This window comes from Scyliorhinus canicula, chromosome 2 (genome assembly GCF_902713615.1).
Source record: "Scyliorhinus canicula chromosome 2, sScyCan1.1, whole genome shotgun sequence".
Taxonomy (NCBI): Eukaryota; Metazoa; Chordata; class Chondrichthyes; order Carcharhiniformes; family Scyliorhinidae; genus Scyliorhinus; species Scyliorhinus canicula.
In genome coordinates this window covers 95,582,247-95,606,828 of record NC_052147.1, presented here as the reverse complement: position 1 = coordinate 95,606,828, position 24,582 = coordinate 95,582,247, and the positions used below count along the sequence as shown (strand labels likewise).

The following is a 24,582-nucleotide window of genomic DNA, read 5'->3' as shown; positions in this document are numbered from 1 at the left end:
AGTGTCTACCTCGACTCGGTGCTTTCTCATCACTGAATAAGAAGCTTCTAAGTTCAAATCATACTCCAGAGACATGAACTCATAATCTAAATTGACATTTTAGTGCAGTGGAGTGAGATTTGCACTCTGCGATATTGCCTTTCAGATGAGAAGTTAAACCAAGGCACTGTTTGTCCCCTCGGGGTGTAAAGAATCCCAAAACATTTTGTTTTAAATTTGTCATTCATGGGATAAATTTTCTGTATAAAGTCCTGCTGTTTGTGACTTACTTGTTTGTGTTTTTACTTACCCATGCTTTGCACACAGCATTGCCCATTGCATGAACATTGTTCGTTTACCCGCAATTTCTTCTCCCTTTCTCCTCTTTCCTGGGGAGATGGCAGCCACGACGGAAGAGATATTGGAATGGTGTAATTTGAAGTGCAGCCTGAATGAGACCCAGAAATATCTGAATTTTAGGGTCCAGAGCTGCAATGACAGCTCTGTTCGATTTTAAACTTTAACCAGTGTATTGCTCAGAGGCTTCCCTGTCTGTTTGCTGGCGAGTAACTGCCCAAACACGGTGCTACCCTTGCACGGCTGGAACCTATCTAATTTAGATCTATTAAAAAGCATCTTCCGGGGCAGCACGGTGGCACAGTGGTTAGCATTGCTGCCTACGGCGCTGAGGACCCGGGTTAGAATCCCGGCCCTGGGTTACTGTCCGTGTGGAGTTTGCACATTCTCCCCGTGTCTGCGTGGGTTTCATCCCCACAACCCAAAGATGTGCAGGATAGGTAGATTGGCCACGCTAAAATTGCCCCTCAATTGGAAAACTAATTGGGTACTCTAAATTTATTTTTAAAAAAAGCATCTTCCCCATTCATGATTGTACCGCTGCGAGATTTCATGGGAATGCACATTGCGGGACTTTATTCTATTGCCTGTGTGAAAGTGGTAGTGAAGCACCTTGTATGCAAGACTATCTCGACCATTTTGAGAGGCAGTAAATCGATCATATTTCTGAGAATCTGCAAATCGCATATCCATAGAATCCCAACAAGTGCAGAAGGAGGCCATTCGGCCGATAGAGTCTGCACCAACCCGCTGATAGAGCACCCTCCCTTGGCCCAATATCTGGCTCTATCCCCATAACCCCACATAATTGAACACTAAGGGATAATTTAGCATGGCCAATTCACCTAATCTGCACATTTTTGGACTGTGGGAGGAAATGGCAGCACCTGGAGGAAACCTACGCAGATACCGGGAGAACGTGCAAACTCCACACAGTCACCAAATGTCAGAATTGAATCCAGATCTCTGGCCCTGTGAGGCTCAAGTCTCTGTCACCCAAGCACAACACAGCACCATCCACGCTCTCAAGACAAACCACAACATTGTCATCAAACCAGCAGACAGAGTGGCTACAATCATGATGAACAGAACGGACTACTGCAAGTAAATGTACCGACAACTCAACAACCAGGAACACTGCAAACAGTTACCTGCACATCCGACCAAAGAACACACCTGCCAACTCAACAGACTGATCAAGACCTTTGACCCAGACCTTCAGAGCACCCTATGTGCACTCATCCCATGTTAGAGATCTCCACTGCCTACCGGAAATACAGAAGGCCAACACACCAGGCCTTCCTATTGTATCAGGCAATGGGACCCTGTGTGAGAACCTCTCTGGCTACATTGAGGGAATCTTGAAACTCATCGTACTCTTTGTGACACTAGGATTTCTTACAGAAACTCGCTTCCCTGGACCATTTGAACCAGAAACATTCCTCGTCACAATGGACGTCTTGGCACTCTACACCAGCATCCTCCATGACGACGGCATTGCTGCAACAGCCTCCGTACCCAACACGGACAACTGCCAATCTCCAGAAGCAATTCTGCAATTCATCCGCTTCATCCTGGATCACAACGTCTGGTCTTCACCTTTTTAAAAAAAATAATTTTTATTGAAAAATTTTGTATTTATACAACAACAAACAGTAATGAAAATAGCAACGATCTCTAACAATAACAGTCATAACACCCCCAGAACCGTAACAGCTCGTACACCGAACCCCCCCCAACCCCAATGACCAACAAATTAAATTAACAACAAACTAAATTAACAACAAATTAAATTAACAACAAATTAAATTGAATAACCGTAGAACAAATGGATAACCCCCCCCCCCCCCCCCCCGGTTGCTGCTGCTATTGACCCATTTCCCTATCTCTGAGCCAGAAATCCAAGAAAGGCTGCCACCGTTTTATAGAACCCCTGTACTGATCCTCTCAGGGCGAATTTGACCCTTTCCAGTTTGATAAACCCCGCCATGTCACTGATCCAGGTCTCCACACTTGGGGGCCTCGCATACTTCCACTGCAGCAAGATCCGCCGCCGGGCTACTAGGGACGCAAAGGCCAAAACACCGGCCTCTTTCGCCTCCTGCCGCAACCCCAAAGATCGAGTCCCCAGCCTGGTTTGACCCTGGATCCAACCACCCTCGACACCGTCCTCGCTACCCCCTTCCAAAATTCCTCCAGTGCCGGGCATGCCCAGAACATATGGGCATGGTTCTCGGGACTCCCCAAACACCTGACACACTTATCTTCGCCCCCAAAGAACCTACTCATCCGAGTTCCGGATATGTGAGCCCGATGCAGCACCTTAAATTGAATGAGACTAAGCCTCGCACATGAAGAGGAAGAGTTAACCCTCTCCAAGGCATCCGCCCAAGTCCCGTCCTCCATCTGCTCCCCTAATTCCCCATCCCACTTAGCCTTCAGCTCCTCCACTGACGCCTCCTCCCCCTCCTGCATTACCTTATAAATGTCAGACACCTTCCCCCGAAAGCACCCTGTCCCTTGCCCCCCCGCGAGGGCAGCAAAGGAAATCCCTCCACCTGCCGCCTAGCAAACGCCTTTACCTGCAAGTACCTGAACGTGTTCCCTGGGGGGAGCCCGAATTTCTCTTCCAATTCCCCCAGGCTCGCAAACTTCCCGCCCATAAACAGGTCCCCCAACTTCCTAATGCCCACCCTGTACCACCCCCTAAATCCCCCGATGTTCCCCGGGACGAACCGATGATTCCCCCTTAATGGAGCCTCCACCGAGCCCTTCACTTCCCCACTGTGCCGCCTCCACTGCCCCCATATTTTTAGGGTCGCCGCCACCACCGGGCTCATGGTATACCTCGTGGGAGGGAGCGGCAACGGCGCCGTTACCAGGGCCCCCAGGCTCGTGCCTCCACAGGACGCCATCTCCATCCTTTTCCATGCCCCCCCATCACCCATTTACGCACCATTGACACATTGGCCGCCCAATAATAACTCAAAAGGTTGGGCAGCCACCCCCCCCCCCCCCCCCCCCCCCCACAAATCTCTACCTAGCTCCAGAAAGACCCTCTTCACTCTCGGAGTCCCACGTGCCCACACAAAGCTCAAAATGCTACTAGTCACCCTCCTGAAAAAGGCCCTGGGGATGAAGATGGGCAGGCACTGAAACAGGAACAAGAACCTCGGGAGCACCGTCATTTTGACGGACTGCACCCTCCCCGCCAACGACAGTGGCAGCATATCCCATCTTTTAAATTCCTCCTCCATCTGTTCCACAAGCCTGGTGAAATTGAGCTTGTGCAGAGTCCCCCAGCTCCTAGCCACCTGCACCCCCAGGTACCTGAAACTCTTCCCTGCCCTCTTAAACGGGAGCCTTCCAATTCCCTCCTCTTGGTCCCCCGGGTGCACCACAAACACCTCACTCTTGCCCAGATTCAGTTTATAGCCTGAAAAGGCCCCGAACTCAGCCAACAGCTCCATCACCCTCTGCATCCCTCCCACTGGATCCGCCACATACAGTAACAGGTCATCTGCATACAACGACACCCGATGTTTGGTCTTCACCTTTTGACAACAAGGTTCTTCATCCAGACATGGAACAGCCATGGGTGCCAATTTGCACATCGCCAACATCTTCGTGCACAGGTTCAAACAAGACCTCTTCACCACACAGGACCTTCAACCGACACTATACAGCAGATACATCAATGACGTTTTTTTCCTTTGGACCCGCGATGAAAAATCACTGGAACGACTACACAATAACATAAGTTCCATCCCACCATCAGACTCACCATGGACTACTCTCCAGAATCAGTTGCATTCTTGGACACGCATCTCCATCAAGGACGATCACCTCAGCACTTTGCTTTACCGCAAGATAACCTCATGATGCTCCATTTCTCCAGCTTCCACCCTAAAGACATTAAAGAAGCCACCCCCTATGGACAAGCCCTTCATATACACAGGATCTGCTCAGACGAGGAGGAACATAACAGACATTTACAGACGTTAAAGACGCCCTCGTAAGAATGGCGCTCGACTCGTCAATCGACAGTTCCAACACGCCACAGCAAACAAATGCACCAACCTCCTCCGAAGACACACTGGACACAACCAACAGAGTATCCGTCGACGTCCAGCACGGTAACCATCGTCCAACCATCGTGCAGCCTTCAACACGTCATTAATGAAGACAAACATCTTGCCAAGGCCATCCCCATTCGCCCACTACTTGCCTTCAAACAACCGCGCAACCTTCAAACTACCATACAACTTCAAACAGACCATTGTTTGCAGCAAATAATTCAGCCTTCAGGAGAACAGCGACCACCTCTACACAACCCTGCCATGGCAACCCCTGCAAGACATGCCAGATCATCGTCCATGGATACAACTATTAACACATGAGAACACCACCCACCAGATATGTGGTACATACTCGTGCGACATGGCCAACGTTGTCTAGTTCATACGCTGCAGGAAAGGATGTCCTCAGGCATGATACATTGACCAGATGCTGCAACAATGGATGAACGGACATCACGCGGTAATCGCCAGGCAGGAAATGTTCCCTTCCAGTTGGGGAACACTTCAGCAGTCGAGGGCATTCAGCCTCTGATCTTTGGGTAATCGTTCTCCAAGGCGGCCTTCAGGACGCATGATGACGCAGAGTCGCCGAGCGGAATCTGATCGCCAAGTTCTGCATGCATGAGCACGGCCTCGATCGGGATCTTGGATTCATGTCTCACTAATTTAGCCCTCCACCACCTGGCCTGGGCTTGCAAAATCCGACCAACTGTCCTGGCTTGAGACAATTCACACCTCTTTAACCTGTGATTATCCCCCTCTCCAGTCGCACTGTCTAGACCTCAGGAAAGACTTCATTACCTGCAAAGATTCTCATTCAAAGTATCATCTTGTATCATTGGCTTTGTCTATATATGCTGTGTTTGTGCAACCTTCTTCGCTCACCTGATGAAGGAGTTACGCTCCGGAAACTCATGATTCCAAATAAACCTGTTGGACTTAACCTGGTGTTGTAAGACTTCTTGCTGTAAGGCAGCATTGCTAACCACTGCTACCGTGCTGGCATATAGCCAGGCCAGGGAAGGATAGAAGATTCCTTTGCCTCAAAGGCATTAGTGGATTTTTACAACAATCCAGTAGTTTCATGGTTACCGTACTGAAACTTGTGTTTTTTTAAATTCCAGGTTTTATTAATTAATTACATTGAAATTACTCAACAGCCCTGGTGGCATTTGAACAAATTTCTTCACATCATTAGTCTAGGCCTCGGAAACATACCTGCTATGCTACTGTGTCCCATTAACTAATTTGCTCTTAAAATAATTAATCATTCTACTAACCTTTTTTACTTAAAAAAAAAAAATACAGATGATCTTATCATTTATTTCATTTCTTGGCTATATTAATACAAGCTTATGATCCTCTCTCTTATAGTTGTCTTTTAATTTTTCCTGGAGCTCTGACAGTCATTCCATGCTGAGTTAAATGCTTACTTAAGATCTACAAAGCATCCCTACTGTGTTTTTCTCTGCCACAGCATATCGGAATTACCTCTTGTCATGAATATCTGACAGTGTTCTAAGTTGACTCTCAAGTTGCATGGAGTTTTCTTTGCCCATCTGGCCTTTACTCCGGCGAACATCATTACCCTGGCACACTAAGCAGATTAATGCCTCTGAAATTGTTCAACTGTAACCCACTCTCTAAACTATTTTGATGATGTATTTTCATGCCACATTAGCCAATGCTCCTTTTAAGTGTTTCAAAGTAATTCTTCAAGTGCCCCAAACTGTGTCTTTTCTATATAACTCGCTGTTTGTTCTGCCACCTCTGTTTTCTATTGAAAATTGTACAACCCTCTAGAGTTAAATTGCTTGTTCTACTGTGAGCTTAAGTCTGCATTTGAGTCCTCCATGACCAGCAATTTTGACACCAAGTGGAGGAGCTAGGGCTTATTTGTGTATGTGTTCTTCTGTTAGAATGGGTATATTAAATTCACTAGACTATATCCAAGGGGTGATACTAACTTGTATTCTTTCTGCTCAAAAGGAATGGATTCACTGCTTCATGCACCTCTCCGAACTCCTTTGCAACAATTTGAGGTAACTCAGCATTAGTCTGTTGATGCGAGTATGAACCGTTCTTACAAATTATTATGGTTGTCGTAAATTCTGAATAGTAAGATTTTGCTTCTATTCACTTTTTAAATTTCTATATTTTATTCCAAACAATACAGAAAATTCCACAAAACATACAGATATATTGCAAACAGTTAGCTATTTTTGTTATTATAAACTAACTAATTATAAACCCAAAGAAAACCCCCCAACCCAAACCACTCCTTAATTGCTGGCAACAAACAGATCTTTCAAGACAGCGATGAACGGCTTTGAGAAATGCTTCCTCTGACCCTGTAAGGGCATACTTTATTTTCTCTAGTCGCAAGAACTCTGCCACATCGTCCAACCATGTTGAAGCGCTGAGTGGCACTGCCGGCCTCGAACGAAGTAGGATTCATCGGAAGGCAATTAGAGAGGTGAAGGCTAAAATACCGCCCCCTTCCCCTCTAAAAGCTCTTGCAAATCCGACACCCCAAAAATCGCCACTAATGGTCATGGCTCCAGCCTTACCCCCACAATCACCGATTATGATCTCAAAGACGGAGGCCCCGACCGTGACTAATTTTGGGCCGAATCAGAACATATGGCAGTGATTCCTTGGCCGCTTTAAGCACCTCTCGCACCTATTCTCCACATCAAGGAAGAACCCACTTGTGTGCGCTCTTGTCACATTGGTATCGTTCCTGCAATTCCTCCAGTCCCACGAATCATCTACCCTTCACACAAACTGATCCCTAATCTTCTCGACCACCTCCCTCTTCCAAATCTTCTAGTTGCCTCTTGGGCAGCACGGTGGCGCAGTGGGTTAGCCCTGTTGCCTCACGGCGCCGAGGTCCCAGGTTCGATCCCGGCTCTGGGTCACTGTCTGTGTGGAGTTTGCACATTCTCCCCGTGTTTGTGTGGGTTTCACCCCCACAACCCAAACATGTGCAAGCTAGGTGGATTGGCCACGCTAAATTGCCCCTTAATTGGAAAAAATGAATTGGGCACTCTAAATTTAAAAGAAAAAAGAATAGTTGCCTCTATCCCAGACGGTGGAAATCTATGGTTTCTACAGATTGGCGACAAAACTGAAATGCTCCCCATCCAAAATGCCGTCTAAACTGATTCTAAATTTTAAGGGCTGCCACCCCTCTCGAGCTGGTTGTATACCTGGCTGGGGAGAATGGCAGTGACCAATACCTTTGAACATGATCCAACATGGGAAGCCTCCTCCATTTGCTCCCACGCCGACCCCTGCTCCTAACTCACCAGCGCTGTACCTTCCCTACATTTGCCGGCCAGTCGTATTACATTAAATTTGGTAAAGCCAGCTCTCCTCCTCCTCCCCACTACCCCCTGATGCTGACGTCTTTGAAGAATGGGTTTCCGAATCCCAAGTGTCTTACATGCGCACACAAAGTCCGAAATTGGCTTGTCCGCCCTGACAACAAAAGCTTCGGCAGAATGTTCATTTTGATTGTCTGACTCTTCTTACCAAGGTAAGTGGGAGAGCATCCCATCTCTACAAGTCCCCTTCCGCCCCCTCTGCCAGACAGGCCAAGTTCAATTTGTGAATCAAAGTCCAATCATGAGTCACATGAATACAAATATATTTGAATTTCTTCTTGGCCAGCTTGAACAGCTGAGTTCCCAAGTCTGCTCTCCTACCCCAGGAGTTTATCAGAAATACTTCGCTCCTTGTCACATTAAGTTTGTACCTTGAGAAGAATCCAAACTCCCTTAAAAGCCCCATTGTCTTCCCCATACATGATAGAGGGCCCGAAACATAAAGCAACAGATCGTCCACATGAAGACACCCACTACGCTCCTTACCCCCCCCCCCACCCCCCAAAAACATTGCCCGAAACCTAATTGTCCCAGGTACCTCCATTCCAGCCGATCGAAAGCCTTCTCTGTGCCCATTGTGATGATTGCTTCAGGCACCGTTTCCCAGATGGGGGTCATGACCACGTTCAAAAGTTGCCTAATCTTAGTCGACACCTGTTGCCTCTCAACAAAGCCAGTCTGGTCCTCGGAGACAACCTCCAGAACACAATCCTCCAGATGCCTCGCCTAAACTTTGCTAGCACCTTCACATTGGTGTTCAGCAAAGAACCCCCCCCCAAAAAAAAACTCTGTCAGGATCCGCCATCCTTACTTCGTGAGGGGATCCAGCCAGCTCCAAGCCCACTTCGGCCTACCCAAAATGGCCGTCATCACAACCCTCTCGCAAACCTAATCACAAAGACACCTGCTTCACCAGCATTCTACCTGCCCCCCGCTTTTCCTTCCATTCATATCAGCTAGAAGATTATATCTGTGACTGTATTTCCAAATGAATTGAATTGAATGAATTGAAGCATGTTTCTAGTATGCTGAAATTGCAGACACTGATTTTCTGTAAAGTGTTACCTTTTACAGCAAATAATGTGTTCCATTTTCATTTTAGTTCTTTTAAATATATAAAAAGTTAATTATCTAATTGGCACAGTAAATTTTGCAAGTATTTATCTTCCCTTTTTTCTGAAACAGACCTGTGATCACATTGAGACTGTCAGTAAGCATCAAATCTTCCCCGATTCTGGTATTCAAATGCGAAGTGAAGATGCAGTCCAGTCTTCTGAAACAAAAGTCACATCAAGGCTTCCTAAAAAAATTGACTTCAAATCTTTCTTGACTGGATTTGATTCTACAGAACCAACGTATAGCAATGTGTGCTTTGACACTGGAGAAGAGAGTGGTAATAAGTCCTTCAGCTTTATAAGACAAAATGAGGTTCCTAAACCGCAGAAGACCATTGATTTTCAAACATTCTTAAATAGTATAAAACACAGTGATACAGATGAAAATAACATGGTGTCAATGTCCTCCATCTTTGAGGAACCGGCAATGAAACAGACGGACTTTGGCATTACTTCAACTTGTAACATGGTTGACGACATTGAGATAACAAATGACACACTGCTGCAAATTAATTCGAACAAAAATCTGGATCCGAACAGGACTGTCCTATTTTTGGATCAGGACAATGATATGGAGTTCACCAGAAGCCACACTATCGCTATTAACCATTTTGCCATGGGAAATACTGCCACTCCTCATTCATCAACAGTGCCTAAAAATGTAGAGACACTAGGTACTGAAGGGCCAACGCATTCTCCCTTTCTTCAAGATAAAACAATTGTATTTTCTGGAGGCGAGTATATGGATATGACCAGAAGTCACACTGTACCTATTGATGTAAGGAAGGTAGAGCACCTAACACATCAAAATCGATTAACAGCTGTCACAAATCAAAAAAACGATAAATCAATATTGCCCTCTACCCCTAATGAACACAAAATATTCTCAGATAATGGGTATTGTAGTAAGATTAACCAAAATGTGACATTGGGCACAAGTAAATTGACTTCCAGTTCTGTGTCTATTCTGTCATCCTTTCCCAGTGATAAGGCCATCACATTTTCAGAAGCAAATGGTGTGGATATAACGAAAGGTCAGGTAATCACAATTGACAATGGAAGCCTGGGGCAAGGAAGAAATGAAGCAACGGTTTCCAATAAAATGACCAGACTGAGTAATGCCGGGTCTGTTCAATCATTTTTTCCCTGTGATGAGACCATGATGTTTTCAGAAGCAAATGATATGGACAGAACAAAAAGCCATACAATCACAATTGACAGTGAAAGCTTTGGAAAAGTTACAAATGAAGCTTTGAGTTCAACTCGAATTATCCCCAGACTGACTGAAGTTGACTGTTCTCTATTATCCTTTCCCAGGGATAAGACCATTATGTTTTCAGAAGCAAATGATATGGACATAACTAAAAGCCATACAGTCACAATTGACAGTGGAAACCTTGGAGAAGTTACAAATAAAACATTGGCTTCGATGAAACTGACCTCGAGATGGAGTACTGTTGGATCAATTCTGTCATCTTTTCCCACTGAAAAGACAATGGTGTTTTCCGAATCAAATGATATGGACATCACCAAAAGCCATACAGTTGCTATTGATAGTGGAAAACTTGGATTAATTGTAAATGAAACATCAAGTTCAACTAGAATGACCCCGAGACTGACTGCTGCTGGATGTCCTCCATTATCCTTTCCCAGTGATAAGACCATGGTGTTTTCAGCAGCAAATGACATGGACATAACCAAAGGTCATACAGTTCCAATTGACATTGGAAACCCAGGGCAAGTTAGAAATGAAGCAATGGGTTTTACTAGAATGCCCCATAAACTGGATGTGCCTGGATCAATACGATCTTTTCACAATGATAAGACTATGAAGCTTTCAGAAGCAAATGATATAGACATAACAAAGAGCCATGCAGCCACAATTGAGAGTGGAAATCTTAGACAAGTTACAAATGAAACATGCGCTTCACCAAAACAGGCCTCCTTTGGGACTACTGTTGGATGCATTCCATCATCTTTTCCCACTGATAAGACCATGTTGTTTTCAGAAGCAAATGATATGGACGTAACCGAAAATCGTACAGTTCCAATTCACAGTGGAAACCCAGGGCAAGTTAGAAATGAGGCAATGGGTTTTATTAGAATGCCCCATAAACTGGACTTGCCTGGATCAATACGATCTTTTCACAGTGATAAGATGATGCTTTCAGAAGCAAATGATATGGACATAAGCAAAAGTCATATAATTCCAATTGACAGAGGAAACCTTAACTCGGTTGTGAGTTGGACAATGGGTTCAAGGATGCCCTTTCCGAATGGTAAGACCACAGTGTTTTCAGAAGCAGATGATCTGGACATCACCAAAAGTCACACAGTTGCAATGGAGAGTGGAAACATTAGGTCAGTTGCAAATCATTCAATGAATTTAGATAAAAAGGCCTCCATTGTGAATACTGTTGGGTCTGTTCCATCATCCTTTCCCAGTGATAAGACCCCTGTGTTTACAGAAGCAAATGATATGGATATAACTAAAAGTCATACAGTTCCAATTGAGAGTGGAAACCTCAAGTCAGCTGCAAATCATAATGCAGGTCTAAATAAAATGATCTCGAGACAGAGTATTTTTCGATCTATTCAGCCATCCTTTCCCAGTGGTAATACAATGGTGTTTTCAGAAGCAAATGATATGGACATGACTAGAAGCCATACTGTTGCAATCGAGAGTGGAAATCTTGGACTAGGTATAAATAAAATGAAAGGTTCAATGAAACTGTCTTCCATTGGGAGCACTGCTGGCTTGATTCTATCATCTTTTCCCAGTGATGAGACCCGGGCCTTTTCGGAAGCAAATGATAGGGGCAGAGGCAAAAGTCATACAGTTGTATCTGACAGTGGAAACCTTGGACAAGTTACAAATGAAACATTCAGTTTGATGAAACCTACCTCGACAAAGAACACTCTTGGATCTATTATGTCATCTTTTCCCAGTGAAAAGACCATGGTGTTTTCAGAATCAAATGATATGGACTTCACCAAAAGCCATGTGATTGCAATTGGGAGTGAAAACCTTAGACTTGTTAAAAATCATACAATGGGTTCAAGTAAAAAAGCCTCTATTGAAAATACCGCTGGGTCTATTCTGTCATCTTTTCCCAGTGATAAGACCATGGTGTTTTCAGAAGCAAATGATATGGACATAACTAAAAGCCATACGGTTGCTATTGAGAGTGGGAACGTTAGACCAGATGCAAATCATACAATGGATTCAAGTAAAATGACCACCAGACGGAGTACTGCTAGGTCAACACTGTCATCTTTTCCTGGTGATAAGACCGTGGTGTTTTCGGAAGCAAATGATATGGACATGACTAATAGCCACACAGTTCCAATTGACAGTGACTGCCATGGAAAAGTTACAAATGAAGCTTTTGGTAGATCTGGAATGATTCCCAGACTGACTGATGCTGGCTGTTCTCTATTATCCATTCCCAGTGATAAGACCATGGTGTTTTCAGAAGCAAATGATATGGACATAAATAAAAGCCATACTGTTCCAATTGACGGTGGAAACCTTGGACAAGTTAGAAATGAAACATTCGGTTTGATGCAACTTACTTCGACAAAGAACACTGTTGGATCTATTATGTCATCTTTTCCCAGGGAAAAGACCATGGTGTTTTCAGAAGCAAATGATATGGACATAACTAAAAGCCATACGGTTGCTATTGAAAGTGGAAATGATGGGCGAGATGCAAATCACACGATGGATTCAAGTAAAATAACCTCCAGGCGGAATACTGCTCGGTCAGCACTGTCATCTTTTCCTGGTTATAAGACCGTGGTGTTTTCGGAAGCAAATAATATGGACGTAACTAAAAGCCATACAGTTCCAATTGATGGTGAAAGCCTTAGAAAAGTTACAAATGAGGCTTTGGGTTCAACTGGAATTATCCCCAGACTGACTGATGCTGACTGTTCTCTATTATCCTGTCCCAGGGATAAGACCATGGTGTTTTCAGAAGCAAATGATATGGACATAACTAAAAGCCATATGTTTGCTATTGAGAGTGGGAACGTTAGACCAGATGCAAATCATACAATGGATTCAAGTAAAATGACCACCAGACGGGGTACTGCTCGGTCAACACTGTCATCTTTTGCCGGTGATAAGACCGTGGTGTTTTCAGAAGCAAATGATATGGACCTGACTAAAAGCCATACGGTTCCAATTGACAGTGGAAACCTTGGACACGTTAGAAATGAAACATTCAGTTTGATGCAAACCTCGACAAAGAACACTGTTGGATCTATTATGTCATCTTTTCCCAGGGAAAAGACCATGGTATTTTCAGAAGCAAATGATGTGGACATAACTAAAAGCCATACGGTTGCTATTGAAAGTGTAAATGATAGGCCAGATGCAAATGATACAATGGATTCAAGTAAAATAACCTCCAGGCGGAATACTGCTCGGTCAGCACTGTCATCTTTTCCCGGTGATAAGACCGTGGTGTTTTCAGAAGCAAATGATATGGACATGACTAAAAGCCATACGGTTCCAATTGACAGTGGAAACCTTGGACACGTTAGAAATGAAACATTCAGTTTGATGCAAACCTCGACAAAGAACACTGTTGGATCTATTATGTCATCTTTTCCCAGTGAAAAGACCATGGTGTTTTCAGAAGCAAATGATATGGACATAACTAAAAGCCATACGGTTGCTATTGAAAGTGGAAATGATAGGCCAGATGCAAATCATACAATGGATTCAAGTAAAATAACCTCCAGGCGGCATACTGCTAGGTTAGCACTGTCATCTTTACCCGGCAATAAAACCGTGCTGTTTTCAGAGGCAAATGATATGGACATAACTAAAAGCCACACAGTTCCAATTGACAGTGAAGGCCTTGGAAAAGTTACAAATGAAGCTTTCAGTTCATCTGGAATGATTCCCAGAGAGACTGATGCTGGTGGTTCTCCATTGTCCTTTCCCAGGGATAAGACCATGGTATTTTCAGAAGCCAATGATATGGACATAACTAAAAGCCATACGGTTGCTATTGAAAGTGGAAATGGTAGGCCAGATGCAAATCCTACAATGGATTCAAATAAAATAACCTCCAGGCGGAATACTGCTCGGTCAACACTGTCATCTTTTCCTGGTTATAAGACTGTGGTGTTTTCAGAAGCACATGATATGGACGGAATTAAAAGCCATACGGTTGCTATTGAGAGTGGCAGCCTTGAGTCAACGACAAATGAGTCATTAGCGTCAGATAAAGTGGATTCCAGATTCAATGCTCCTGGGTCTGTTTTGTCATTCCTCCCCAATGATGAGTTCCAGGTTTCTGAACAAGTTACAGCAGTTACAAAAATTGACACAGTGCCTATTCACAATAAGCATGATATATCCAGTAATTATAACGTTTTGCAGTTGGTACTGGAAAAGGGGAAAAATTGTTTTGATAACCGTTCAGACAATGTAGAATTTGCCAACTTTCAAAACACAGTTCAAAACACCATCTCTAATGTGAGTTGTGTTGTCCATACACGTAGTCCTGATTCTGATTCTTTTACTGGGCACGTGGAAAGCACCATCCTGAATGTGGGTAGTGGGACTGAGCAAGAAGGAGAACCTGTTCGTTCAACACGTGTAACTGAAGTTCATGAAAAACTGAATGGGAAAGGTATCAAAAAATATGGACTATGCGCAACAAACTCTTTGGATTCAAATCTGATGTACAGCAATGACAACGCTCAGGAGACGAGATCTGTGGATGATCAAAGTACGGAAGCAGCTACTGAAGAGTTTGTTAGACATAAAGTTAGTGATGCTCAATCCGAAGGTACTGCGAACAGTGCAATAGCTGAATCTATAAGTACAGCAAGTAAAAGTCTGGGACATAATCAATCCAGAAAGTCTTGTCTTGCTAATATGCCATCACTTCAGAAATTGAACTCTATAACCAATGTGACTTATGGCATTCCAGTAGGTGAGAGTGGTCATGCAAATTGGAAAACATGGGATACAAAGACACGGTTCTCAAAACAAAGTTCACTTGTTAGGGACATGTTTAAGTACAAAATCTCTCTGGGCATCTTTCCTCCTAAACTGCCTAATAGAGAAAATCTATACGAAGCTGTAAATTCAAATCAGCAGGATGCAACAGAAACATCAGAAGAACTCTGCTCTAGTTTACTTCAGAATGTTACGTATAAGTCCAACAAACTTGAGGGAGATTCAAATATATTTAAACCTAATGTTGGCCCTGAAATTAACTCTGTTATCCAGATTGAAAGTCAAATAGCTGATCATGACCAAGTAGAAAACACAAGATTTGACACAACTGAGCCATCTCATCGCTTGAAGTCCAATGACGTTCCCTGTCTCCTCATCCCTGAACAGTTTAGAAAAGGAGCTTCACCTGAATCACATGAAAGTGTTACAGGTCCAGATCAATTTCTTGGAGGTTCAGTAATGATTAAATCAGTAGAACAGAGGCTTTACCAAAAGCGGGCATGGACTGAAGAGGAGGAAAATGATAATGTGTGCAGTAAAAGAAAAATGAGAAATCTGGGACCCAAAGACATTGATTCTTCAAGACAAAAGGTAAGTGAAAGAAAATATGTATAACAAGTATCCTAGGCAGTTATGAATGTGTTCATATTATAGAATAAAATGTATTGTATTAGTTGTACAGTATATGTTTAGACTGCTTTGTCAGCTGATTACATTGGGTGAAAGTAAGTGACTAATCTTGAAACCGATTGACCTATAGCCTCCTGAAGCTGCTAAACTGAAAATGAACTTTCTGGCGTAAACCATTATAGCTGCGATCAACTTGATGTAGGTTGTTATCTTTTTGTTCGCCTGGTCTTCATACCACTTTGAGGTGGGATATGGAATCCACAATAATTTTTTGTGACTGATTTTTTTTCAACATAAATTTAGACAACCCAATTAATTTTTTCCAATTAAGGGGCAATTTGGCATGGCCAAATCCACCTACCCTGCACATCTTTGGATTGTGGGGGTGAGACCCAAGCAAACATGGGCAAGCTCCAAACAGACAATGACCCGGGCCTGGGATCGAACCCGGGTCCTCGCCGCCATGAGGCAGCAGTGCCAGCCACTGTGCTGCCCCTGTTTATGACCGTGTTTAAAGGAAACCGAAACCACTCTCCTCACCTGTGGTGACAAAATGTTAGCTTCTGGACAAGAGGGTATTGTATCACAATTTTCCCTATGAGTGATATTTTTAGTCTAAAACAGTCAACACAGTGAGGATTCAATTTATGAGTTGGCATTTGGATTGTATTTGCAAAAAATGTATCTGGCATAGATCACTGAATACCTTGGATACCTGCATCTCTCTGAAAACAGGAAGTATAAGGTGCAATATCCTTCATGATGCTGGCTGCAACTTGAATGACAGTTCATCCTCCCTCCTGTCATCCTGCCTCTCCCTCAATAAAAGTAGCATGAGACATTATGTTGTGGTTCTTATTGGAAAAATCCTTATGTGAATGAAATCCTTTACATAACATATTTTGACCTGTCTGAATTGTTTATTTCCCCATGTTTACTTTTGTGAACTCGGACTTCCAAATGTGTAATCATTTTCTGAAGTTCCACATGAGGGAGATGAGACTGTGTGCTTTCAAGAACTAATTCCCCTTTGTCAAACTCATTCACCAGTACACTTCAATAACAGAGGAATGTCTGCTGCTTTTGAAATTAATGTTTCCTCATATTCATGGCATGAAGTTGAGAATTGTTCAAGTGCTTAAACAGCAATTGTTGTAATTTTGAAAGTATTTTTAACATAGGCCACTGGTGCCCGTGTCGTGCAGTGGGAAGGCGTGGAGAATAAAATTATGGAGGAAAACCTACTCAGTATGATGACAAAAAGCCTGAATAGTACCAGTTCCTTAGATTCAACCAAAGGAGATGGAACATCTGCAATTGCTATCAGTAAGTTGTAGCTCATCACTTTGTCAATTTGCATAGCAAAGGTTTTTAATTGAAGAAGAAAAATAACTGAGTTTAGACAAATGGTCTGCCCTACCTGTGAATCCCATCCGACACTAACTGGTTGACTCTTGATGCTCTCCGGTCACCCAGGTGCGGGCAATGAATGCCATCTTGCTCGTGACACATCTCCTAATTGACTTTTTGAAGAAGTTTTTTAAAATTGCCTTGCTAATATTGCCCAGCGCCCAAAATTGGATTGGATTGGATTTGTTTATTGTCATGTGTACCTGTGTGGAGTCTGCACCTTCTCCCCCTGTCTGTGTAGGTTTCCTCCTGATGCTCTGGTTTCCTCCCACCGTCCAAAGACATGCAGGTTAGGTGGATTGGCCATGATAAATTACCCTTAGTGACCAAAAAAGATTAGATGGGGTTATTGGGTTACGGGGATAGGGTGGATGTGAGGGCTTAAGTGGGTTGGTGCAGACTCGATGGGCCGAAAGGCCTCCTTCTGCACTGTATATTCTATGTACCGATGTACAGTGAAAAGTATTTTTCTGCGAGCTGCTGAACCGATCATTAAGTACATGAAAAGAAAAGGAAATAAAAGAAAATACATAATAGGGCAACACAAGGTATACAATGTAACTACATGAGCACCGGCATCGGATGAAGCATACAAGGGTGTAGTGTTAATGAGGTCAGTACATAATAGGGTCGCTTAGGAGTCTGGTAACAGCGGGAAGAAGCTGTTTTTGAGTCTGTTCGTGCGTGTTCTCAAACTTTGTATTTCCTGCCCGATAGAAGAAGTTGAAATAGTGAGTAAGCTGGGTGGGAGGGGTCTTTGATTATGCTGCCCACTTTCCCCAGGCAGTGAGAGGTGTAGATGGAGTCAATGGATGGGAGGCAGGTTCGTGTGATGGACTGGACTGTGTTCACGACTCTGAAGTTACTTGCGGTCCTGGGCCGAGCAGTTGCAATACCAGGCTGTCATGCAGCCAGATAGGGTGCTTTCTATGGTGCAGCTGTAAAAGTTGGTAAGAGTTAATATGGGCATGCTGAATTTCCTTAGTTTCCTGAGGACGTATAGACGCTGTTGTGTTTTCTTGCCGTGGGTGGACCAGGACAGATTTTTGGAGATGTACACCCCTAGGGATTTGAAACTGCTAACCATCTCCACCTCGGTCCCGTTGATGCTGACGGGTGTGTACAGTACTTTGCTTCCTGAAGTCAATGACCAGCTCTTTAGTTTTGCTGGCATTGAGGGAGAGTTTGTTGTCGCTGCACCACTCCACAAGGTTCTCTATCTCCCTCCTGTATTCTGACTTGTCGTTATTCGAGATCCGGCCCACTGTGGTCATATCATCAGGATTATGGTGTTGAAGCCAATAAATAGGAGTCTGATGTAGGAGTTTTTGTTGTCGCGATGCTCTAGGGATGAGTGTAGGGCCAGGGAAATGGCATCTGCTGTGGACTGATAGCGGCGGTAGACGAATTGCAGTGGATCAAGCGTTCTGGGACTATGGAGGTGATGCGGTTCATGACCAACCTCTCGAAGCACTTCGTTATGACTGAAGTCCGGGCCACCGGACAGTAGTCATTTGAGGCACGTTGCCTGGTTCTTCTTTGGCACCGGTATGGTGGTGGTCGTCTTGAAGCAGGTGGGGACCATGGAGCGGAGTAGGGACAGGTTAAACATGTCCTCGAACACCTCTGCCAGCTGGTCGGCGCAGGCTCTGAGTGCACGACCAGGGAGCCCATCCGTCGCCTTCCAAGCGTTCACTTTCAGGAAGGCCAATCTGACTTTGGAAGCTGTGATGATGGGTATGGGTGAGTTATGGGCTGCTGGGGCACTCGACAGCGGATTGTTGGTTTCCTGCTCGAACCGAGCATAGAATGCATTGAGTTCATCGAGGAGGGTTTGCGCTGCTGCCGGAGATGCTGCTCGGCTTCACTTTGTAGCCCGTTGTGTTTAGTCCTTGCCACAACCGCCGAGAGTCTGTGACTCTAGCTTGGTTTGATATTCTCTCTTGGCATCTCGCACGGCTTTGTGGAGGTCGTACCTGGATTTTTTGTATAGGTCAGTGTCGGCTGATTTGACCCCCACAGACCTGTCCAGAACAAAATCATGTAACTATAGTTATTGGATCATTCATATCTGATGATCATATCTTCTGTGAATAGCCTGATGATGATCATGCATGAAGAATAGCAGCTTCGTTCTGCAACATGTACTGGTTGCTGTTGGAGAAAGTGGTGTGGTAGTCAGGGCTGGAAATCAAGTTATTCAACTTTATCTCCTGTCAGGCCTTCCAGGTACAACGTGTTAATGTGGATTGTATTAGGAAGTCTTTTAAAACCAGTTTTCATATTGCTGCACCCACTTGTTCCTGGTTCTCTGTTGATACCAATTTATTTCAAAGTACTCTTCTCCAGAACAGTATGAGAATGTTTTGAAGCAATTATACTTTATACTTCCGTGAATTTTCATAGTTGTCTTCGACTATGGTTTCAAGAAGTGGAAGACATCTGTTTCCGGTTTACTGAATAAACAATTCAGAAGTTTCACAGGTCACAAAAAAGCAGTTTTTACTGTCTGAACCTGTGATATAGACTACTGGTTTATCATTTCCATGCAGAGAACAGACCAGACCCTGGAATGCAATCCCCAAAGTGCCGGTTGTTACAGACACCTGGTAAGCACTCAACAGTGGCTAAGAGGCAGAACCAGAGCCATTACTTTGATAAAATGGTGTGAAAAAATCGATTCTTTCCAGGTGTGATAATATGAGAAATAGGGTGTGGTTATTTTATAAACTAACTTTATTGAAATGAAAGAAAAAAAATTAACTTTCAAACTTCAACACCAATAATAATAATAATAATTGCTTATTGTCACAAGTAGGCTTTAATTAAGTTATTGTGAAAAGCCCCATCACCAGCAGATTGCATGCAGTTTCTCAACCTTATCACACTAGTTCCCATTAAACACCACTTTAAATAAACATGGAGCTCTCGTTCCACTTACACAATACTTGTGTTTGGGAAGCAACTTTTCTTCTGTTGGGAACACTCCATCTGAACTCTTTCAAAGCCTGCCTCGGTGGCAACTTTCATGACCGTACTCGGTCAACGTCTTTGGCTCCAACTCCATCTGCAAGTTTGCTGATGACTGTAGGTAGTCGGATCTCAAACAACGATGAGTCAGAGTACAGGAGGGAGATGGAGAACCTAGTGGACTGGTGTAACAACAACAATCGCTTCCTCAATATCAGCAAAACTAAAGAACTGGTCATTGACTTCAGGAAGCAAAGTATCGTACACACCTCTGTCTGCATCAATGATGCCGCGATGGAGTCAGTTGACCGCTAGGTCCTAGGTATACACACCACCAACAATCTGTCCTGGTCCACCCACGTCGACACAAAAGAACAATAGCGCTTATACTTTCTCAGGAAACTAAAAATTCGGCATGTCCACATTAACTCTGACCAAGTTTTACAGATGCACCATAGAAAGCATCCTGTCTGGCTGCATCACAGCCTGGTTTGGCAACTACTCGGTCGATGACCGTAAGAAACTACAGAGTCGTGAACATAGCCCAGTCCATCATGTGAACCCGCTTCCCATCCATTGACTCTGTCTACATCTCCCACCGCTTTGGGAAAGCGGGCAGCATAATCAAAGACCCCTCCCACCCGGGTTATTTACTCTTCCAACTTCTTCCATCGGGCAGGAGATATATATATCTATGTCCTATGCTTTTTCATGTATGGAATGATCTGTCTGGATTGTTCGCAGAACAATATTTTTCACTGTACATGTAACAAAACAAATCCAATCCAAAATTAAAATGGAATTTAATCTATTAGGATGCTATATACTCTAAAGCAGTGCTTCTCAAAGTGTGGTACGTGTACCGGTGCCGGTACACGAGCCATCGTCTGCCGGTACTTGGAGTGTTTCCAGAAAAGAAAGAGACAGTAATCCTGGATGGGCTTGTTTCGCTCACCGGTCCCTGGCACATTGGGAAAAAAAAAAACTGCCGGTATGCCACATCAGATAGTTTGAGATGCACTGCTCTAAAGGAGTCAGTTATAAGGATAAGTTGAATAGAAGATGCAAGGGTTTAAAATAAACTGATTATCCCACAGAATTAATGGGGAATACTTTCTCGGTTGAGGAAATTTAGAGCAAGTGGGCATAATCTTAAAAATGTTCATGGGCCATTCCCTGACATGGCATCAGGGAACACTTGTTCATTCAAATAGTGGAATAAATCTGGAAAGAGGTTCCTCAAACTTTTTAAAACTAAGATTGATGGGTGTCATTGAATATGAAGTTGAGATTAAGTCATCCATGACCTAATTGAATGACCAACCCATCTTGAGGAACTGAATAACCTCCTGCTGTTCCATTGTAGCTTGTGACTGATTGCCTTGTGTATTGTATCCTATTTCGCCAGGTAAAAGAAACTGCAGTGCTCCTTTTTATTTCCAGGAAGGTGGGCTTTGCTGGTTGGCCAGGCCAGCAATAATTGCCCATCCCTAATGGCCCTTGAGAAGGTGGTGGTGAGTTGCCTCCTTGAATCACTTGTTGGTACACCCACCAAATTGTTAGGGAGTGAATTCCAGGAATTTGACCTAGCAACAATGAAGGAACAGCAATACATTTCCAAGTCAGGATGGTGAGTGGCTTGGAGCAGAACCCCCTGATGATGGTGTTCCCATGTATCTACTGCCCTTGTCCTTCTAGATGGTAATGATTGTAGGTTTGGAAAGTGCTGCCTCAGAAGCCTTGATGAGTTCCTACAGTGTATCTTGTAGATGGTACACTCTCTGCTGCTACTAAATGTCAGTGGTGGAGAAAGTGTATGTTTGTGGATGGGGTTCCAATCAAGCAGACTGCTTTGTCCTGGATTGTGTCAAGCTTCTTTGTTGTTGTTGAAACTGCACTAATCTAGGCAAGGGGAGAGTATTCTGCCACACTCCTGCTTTGTAGCTTGTGGGCAGATTTTGGGGAATCAGAAGGTGAGTTACCCAAGAACCACAGGATTCCTAGCCTCTGGCCTGCCCTTGTAGCCACAGCATTTATGTGGCAAGCTCAGTTCAGTCTCTGGTCAATTGAAACTCCCAGGATGTTGTTTGATTGATTTATTGTCACATGTACTGAACTACAGTGAAAAGTATTTTTCTGGGCGGCATGGTGACGCAGTGGTTAGCATTGCTGCTCACAGCGCTGAGGTCCCAGGTTCGATCCCCGTCTCCAGGTCACTGTCCATGTGGAATTTGCACATTCTCCCCGTGTTTGCTGGGTTTCGCCCCCACAACCCAAAGATGTGCAGGCTAGGTGGATTGAACACGCTAAATTGCCCCTCAATTGGAAAAAATTAATTGGGTACTCTAAATTTTTATTTTTTTATTTTTAAAGTATTTTACTGCAGCCAAGGGAATGTAGACAGTACATACATAGACAAAAAGAATAATCGACAGAGTACATTGACAAATGTTACATCAACAAATATTGAATGGTTGCATCATATTGGGGATGCAGCAATGGTAATACCATTGAATGTCAAGGAATGATGTTTCGATTCTCTCTTGTTGGAACTTAGCATGAATGCTACTTGCCACTTGTCAGCCCAAGCCTGGGCATTGTCCAGGTAGTGCTGCATCTTTACATGGACTGCTTAAGTATCTGAGGAGTCTCAAATGGTGCTGATCATTATGCAATCATCAGTGAACATCCTCAATTTCTGACGTTATGATGGAAAGTAGGTCATTTAATGAGGCAGCTGAAGATTGTTGGACCTGCTGTTTGTCAATTCTCAGAATCAAGTACTGCAAGGCACCCCACACTTACGCTGGCTCAGTCTAAAGAAACGTTGTGTTTGCAGAGGTAGATAAAGAGGAATTGCTTTTGTTTTTGGAAGAATGGATCATTTAAAAAACTTTATAGTTGCTAACAGGTTCGATCAAGAAGAAGGTAAAGACAGATAAGTTGCGCACGTTTTGCATGAATAAGCATTTATCCTTCAATATCATACAATTGAGCTTTGGAATACCAGTGTGTTCAAGAACTTCAGTTGAAATGCATTGGGCCAGGTTTTCCACCCCTCCACTGCTTGTTTTGTGGCAACAAAGTGGGCATGCCATTAGCCAGCAGTCGGCTGCTGTCAGAGGTTTCCCGTTCTACGCGGGGTTCACCATTGGCGCGACCGGAAGATCTGCCGGCGAGATTGGTCGGAAAATTCTGACGATTTGTACAGTTTTGCTTTCAACACCTACTGATTCTGTCCTCTACCCTAGCTTAATTACCTGTTATGTGCATAATGCTGCATTTCATCACTAGACTATTCCTTCCCCCCCCCCCCTCCCCCCCCCCCCCCACTGAACCCTTACTCTGTTGTGCCAATATCCAAATGAGTGAAATCGGCTCTGCAAAAAAAAAAACAGACTTGTTTTCAAGCAGCCTTCACCTGACTTACCCTCCTCTCGTTTTGTTTAACTGTATGGGAGATTTCTTGGAGCTGCTCCCACTCCATCACCACACTTCACTGAAGACCATCGGCAACCTTATTTACATGCAGAAACGGAGCTCTTGTTTCAAAGTAACACGAACGGATCTAAAGCAGCTCCAAAAAATGTCCTTGGTTTATCTTGCAGCATTGTTTCTGTTTCTCTCAAAACTGCCCTTTGTAATCCTTACTTGAAAAACATGTGCTCAACAGTACATACCCGGCCAGCCAAACTGCCTGACCCGAAACCGAGCAACATCCAAAACCTGGTATGGAATTGGTCCTGAAGTTGCTGGTTTTGAGACACTTGAATATATTCTCATTTTTAAAAAAAATCTAATTTGTTTTGTTGGCGCTGTCATAATATACATCCATGTACATGATGGAGTGCAGACAGGCAGTGATTGACACACAGGATGACCAGTGAGCACACAGAACACAGCAGCCAATCACCAGACAGGACACGACCACTATAAAGCCAGAGGGCACCAGTTTTCCCACTCTCTCGGGATCCAGCCTCTGAGACAGTCAGAGCTCGTGAGCAGCAGCCAATGCAAACACCATGCGGTAGTCAGTTAGTTTGGTCAGGCGAGCCCCAGGTCTCCAGTCAAGTCAGCATAGTGTCAACCCACAGTTAAGCATGTAATATAGTTAGATGTTAAATTAAATAGTGTTGCATCTCATCAAGTGTTGGACGCCTGTCTCTCTCTCTACACTGCATCAAACGCAGTCCACATAGACCCAGTTTACCCAACACATCAGGTACCACTGCTGAAATTCAACATTTAATATTTAAATCCACGTAAAATCATTTTTGCCTCAGTGATGCAATGCATCCATGACTGTAGCTTTGATAAGACTAGCAAAAGTCTGAGTTTACAATCTATCTTGTATATTTAGAACACTTTTTACTTCTAAAACGATTGGATTGATTCTACCAGCAGAGGGTACTAAAACCATTGTGTCATCACTGCATGCAGTTAATTTGACAATGGGTTGGGGTGCAATGATGAAATTAGGAGGCCTTGTAAACTAGTGATGGGATAGTAGTATTGAATGAACATTGAACTTCTCTGTGCAATTTTATCTTTTTTTAGCTCCAAAATGTAACCTGAATACATCCTTAGTGATTATTGAAGAGTCTGAGTTGCATGAGGTATCGTCATTTTAATTTTGTTTACTTCATGGTTTACAATTTTGTGGTCTGGGA

The 24,582-nt window shown here is 43.8% G+C and overlaps 1 protein-coding gene across 2 annotated transcripts in view; it reads left to right on the top strand.

The window, feature by feature from the left end:
• The window catches only part of knl1 (kinetochore scaffold 1), a 169,122-nt gene that overhangs the window by 67,601 nt on the left and 76,939 nt on the right, over positions 1 to 24,582 (top strand). For both annotated transcript variants that reach the window (XM_038783552.1, XM_038783561.1), the window contains 4 exons: positions 6,405 to 6,457; positions 8,990 to 15,493; positions 16,714 to 16,858; positions 24,470 to 24,528. In XM_038783552.1, coding sequence (XP_038639480.1) covers positions 6,405 to 6,457; positions 8,990 to 15,493; positions 16,714 to 16,858; positions 24,470 to 24,528 — 6,761 coding nt within the window. The remainder of the gene's footprint in view (positions 1 to 6,404; positions 6,458 to 8,989; positions 15,494 to 16,713; positions 16,859 to 24,469; positions 24,529 to 24,582) is intronic.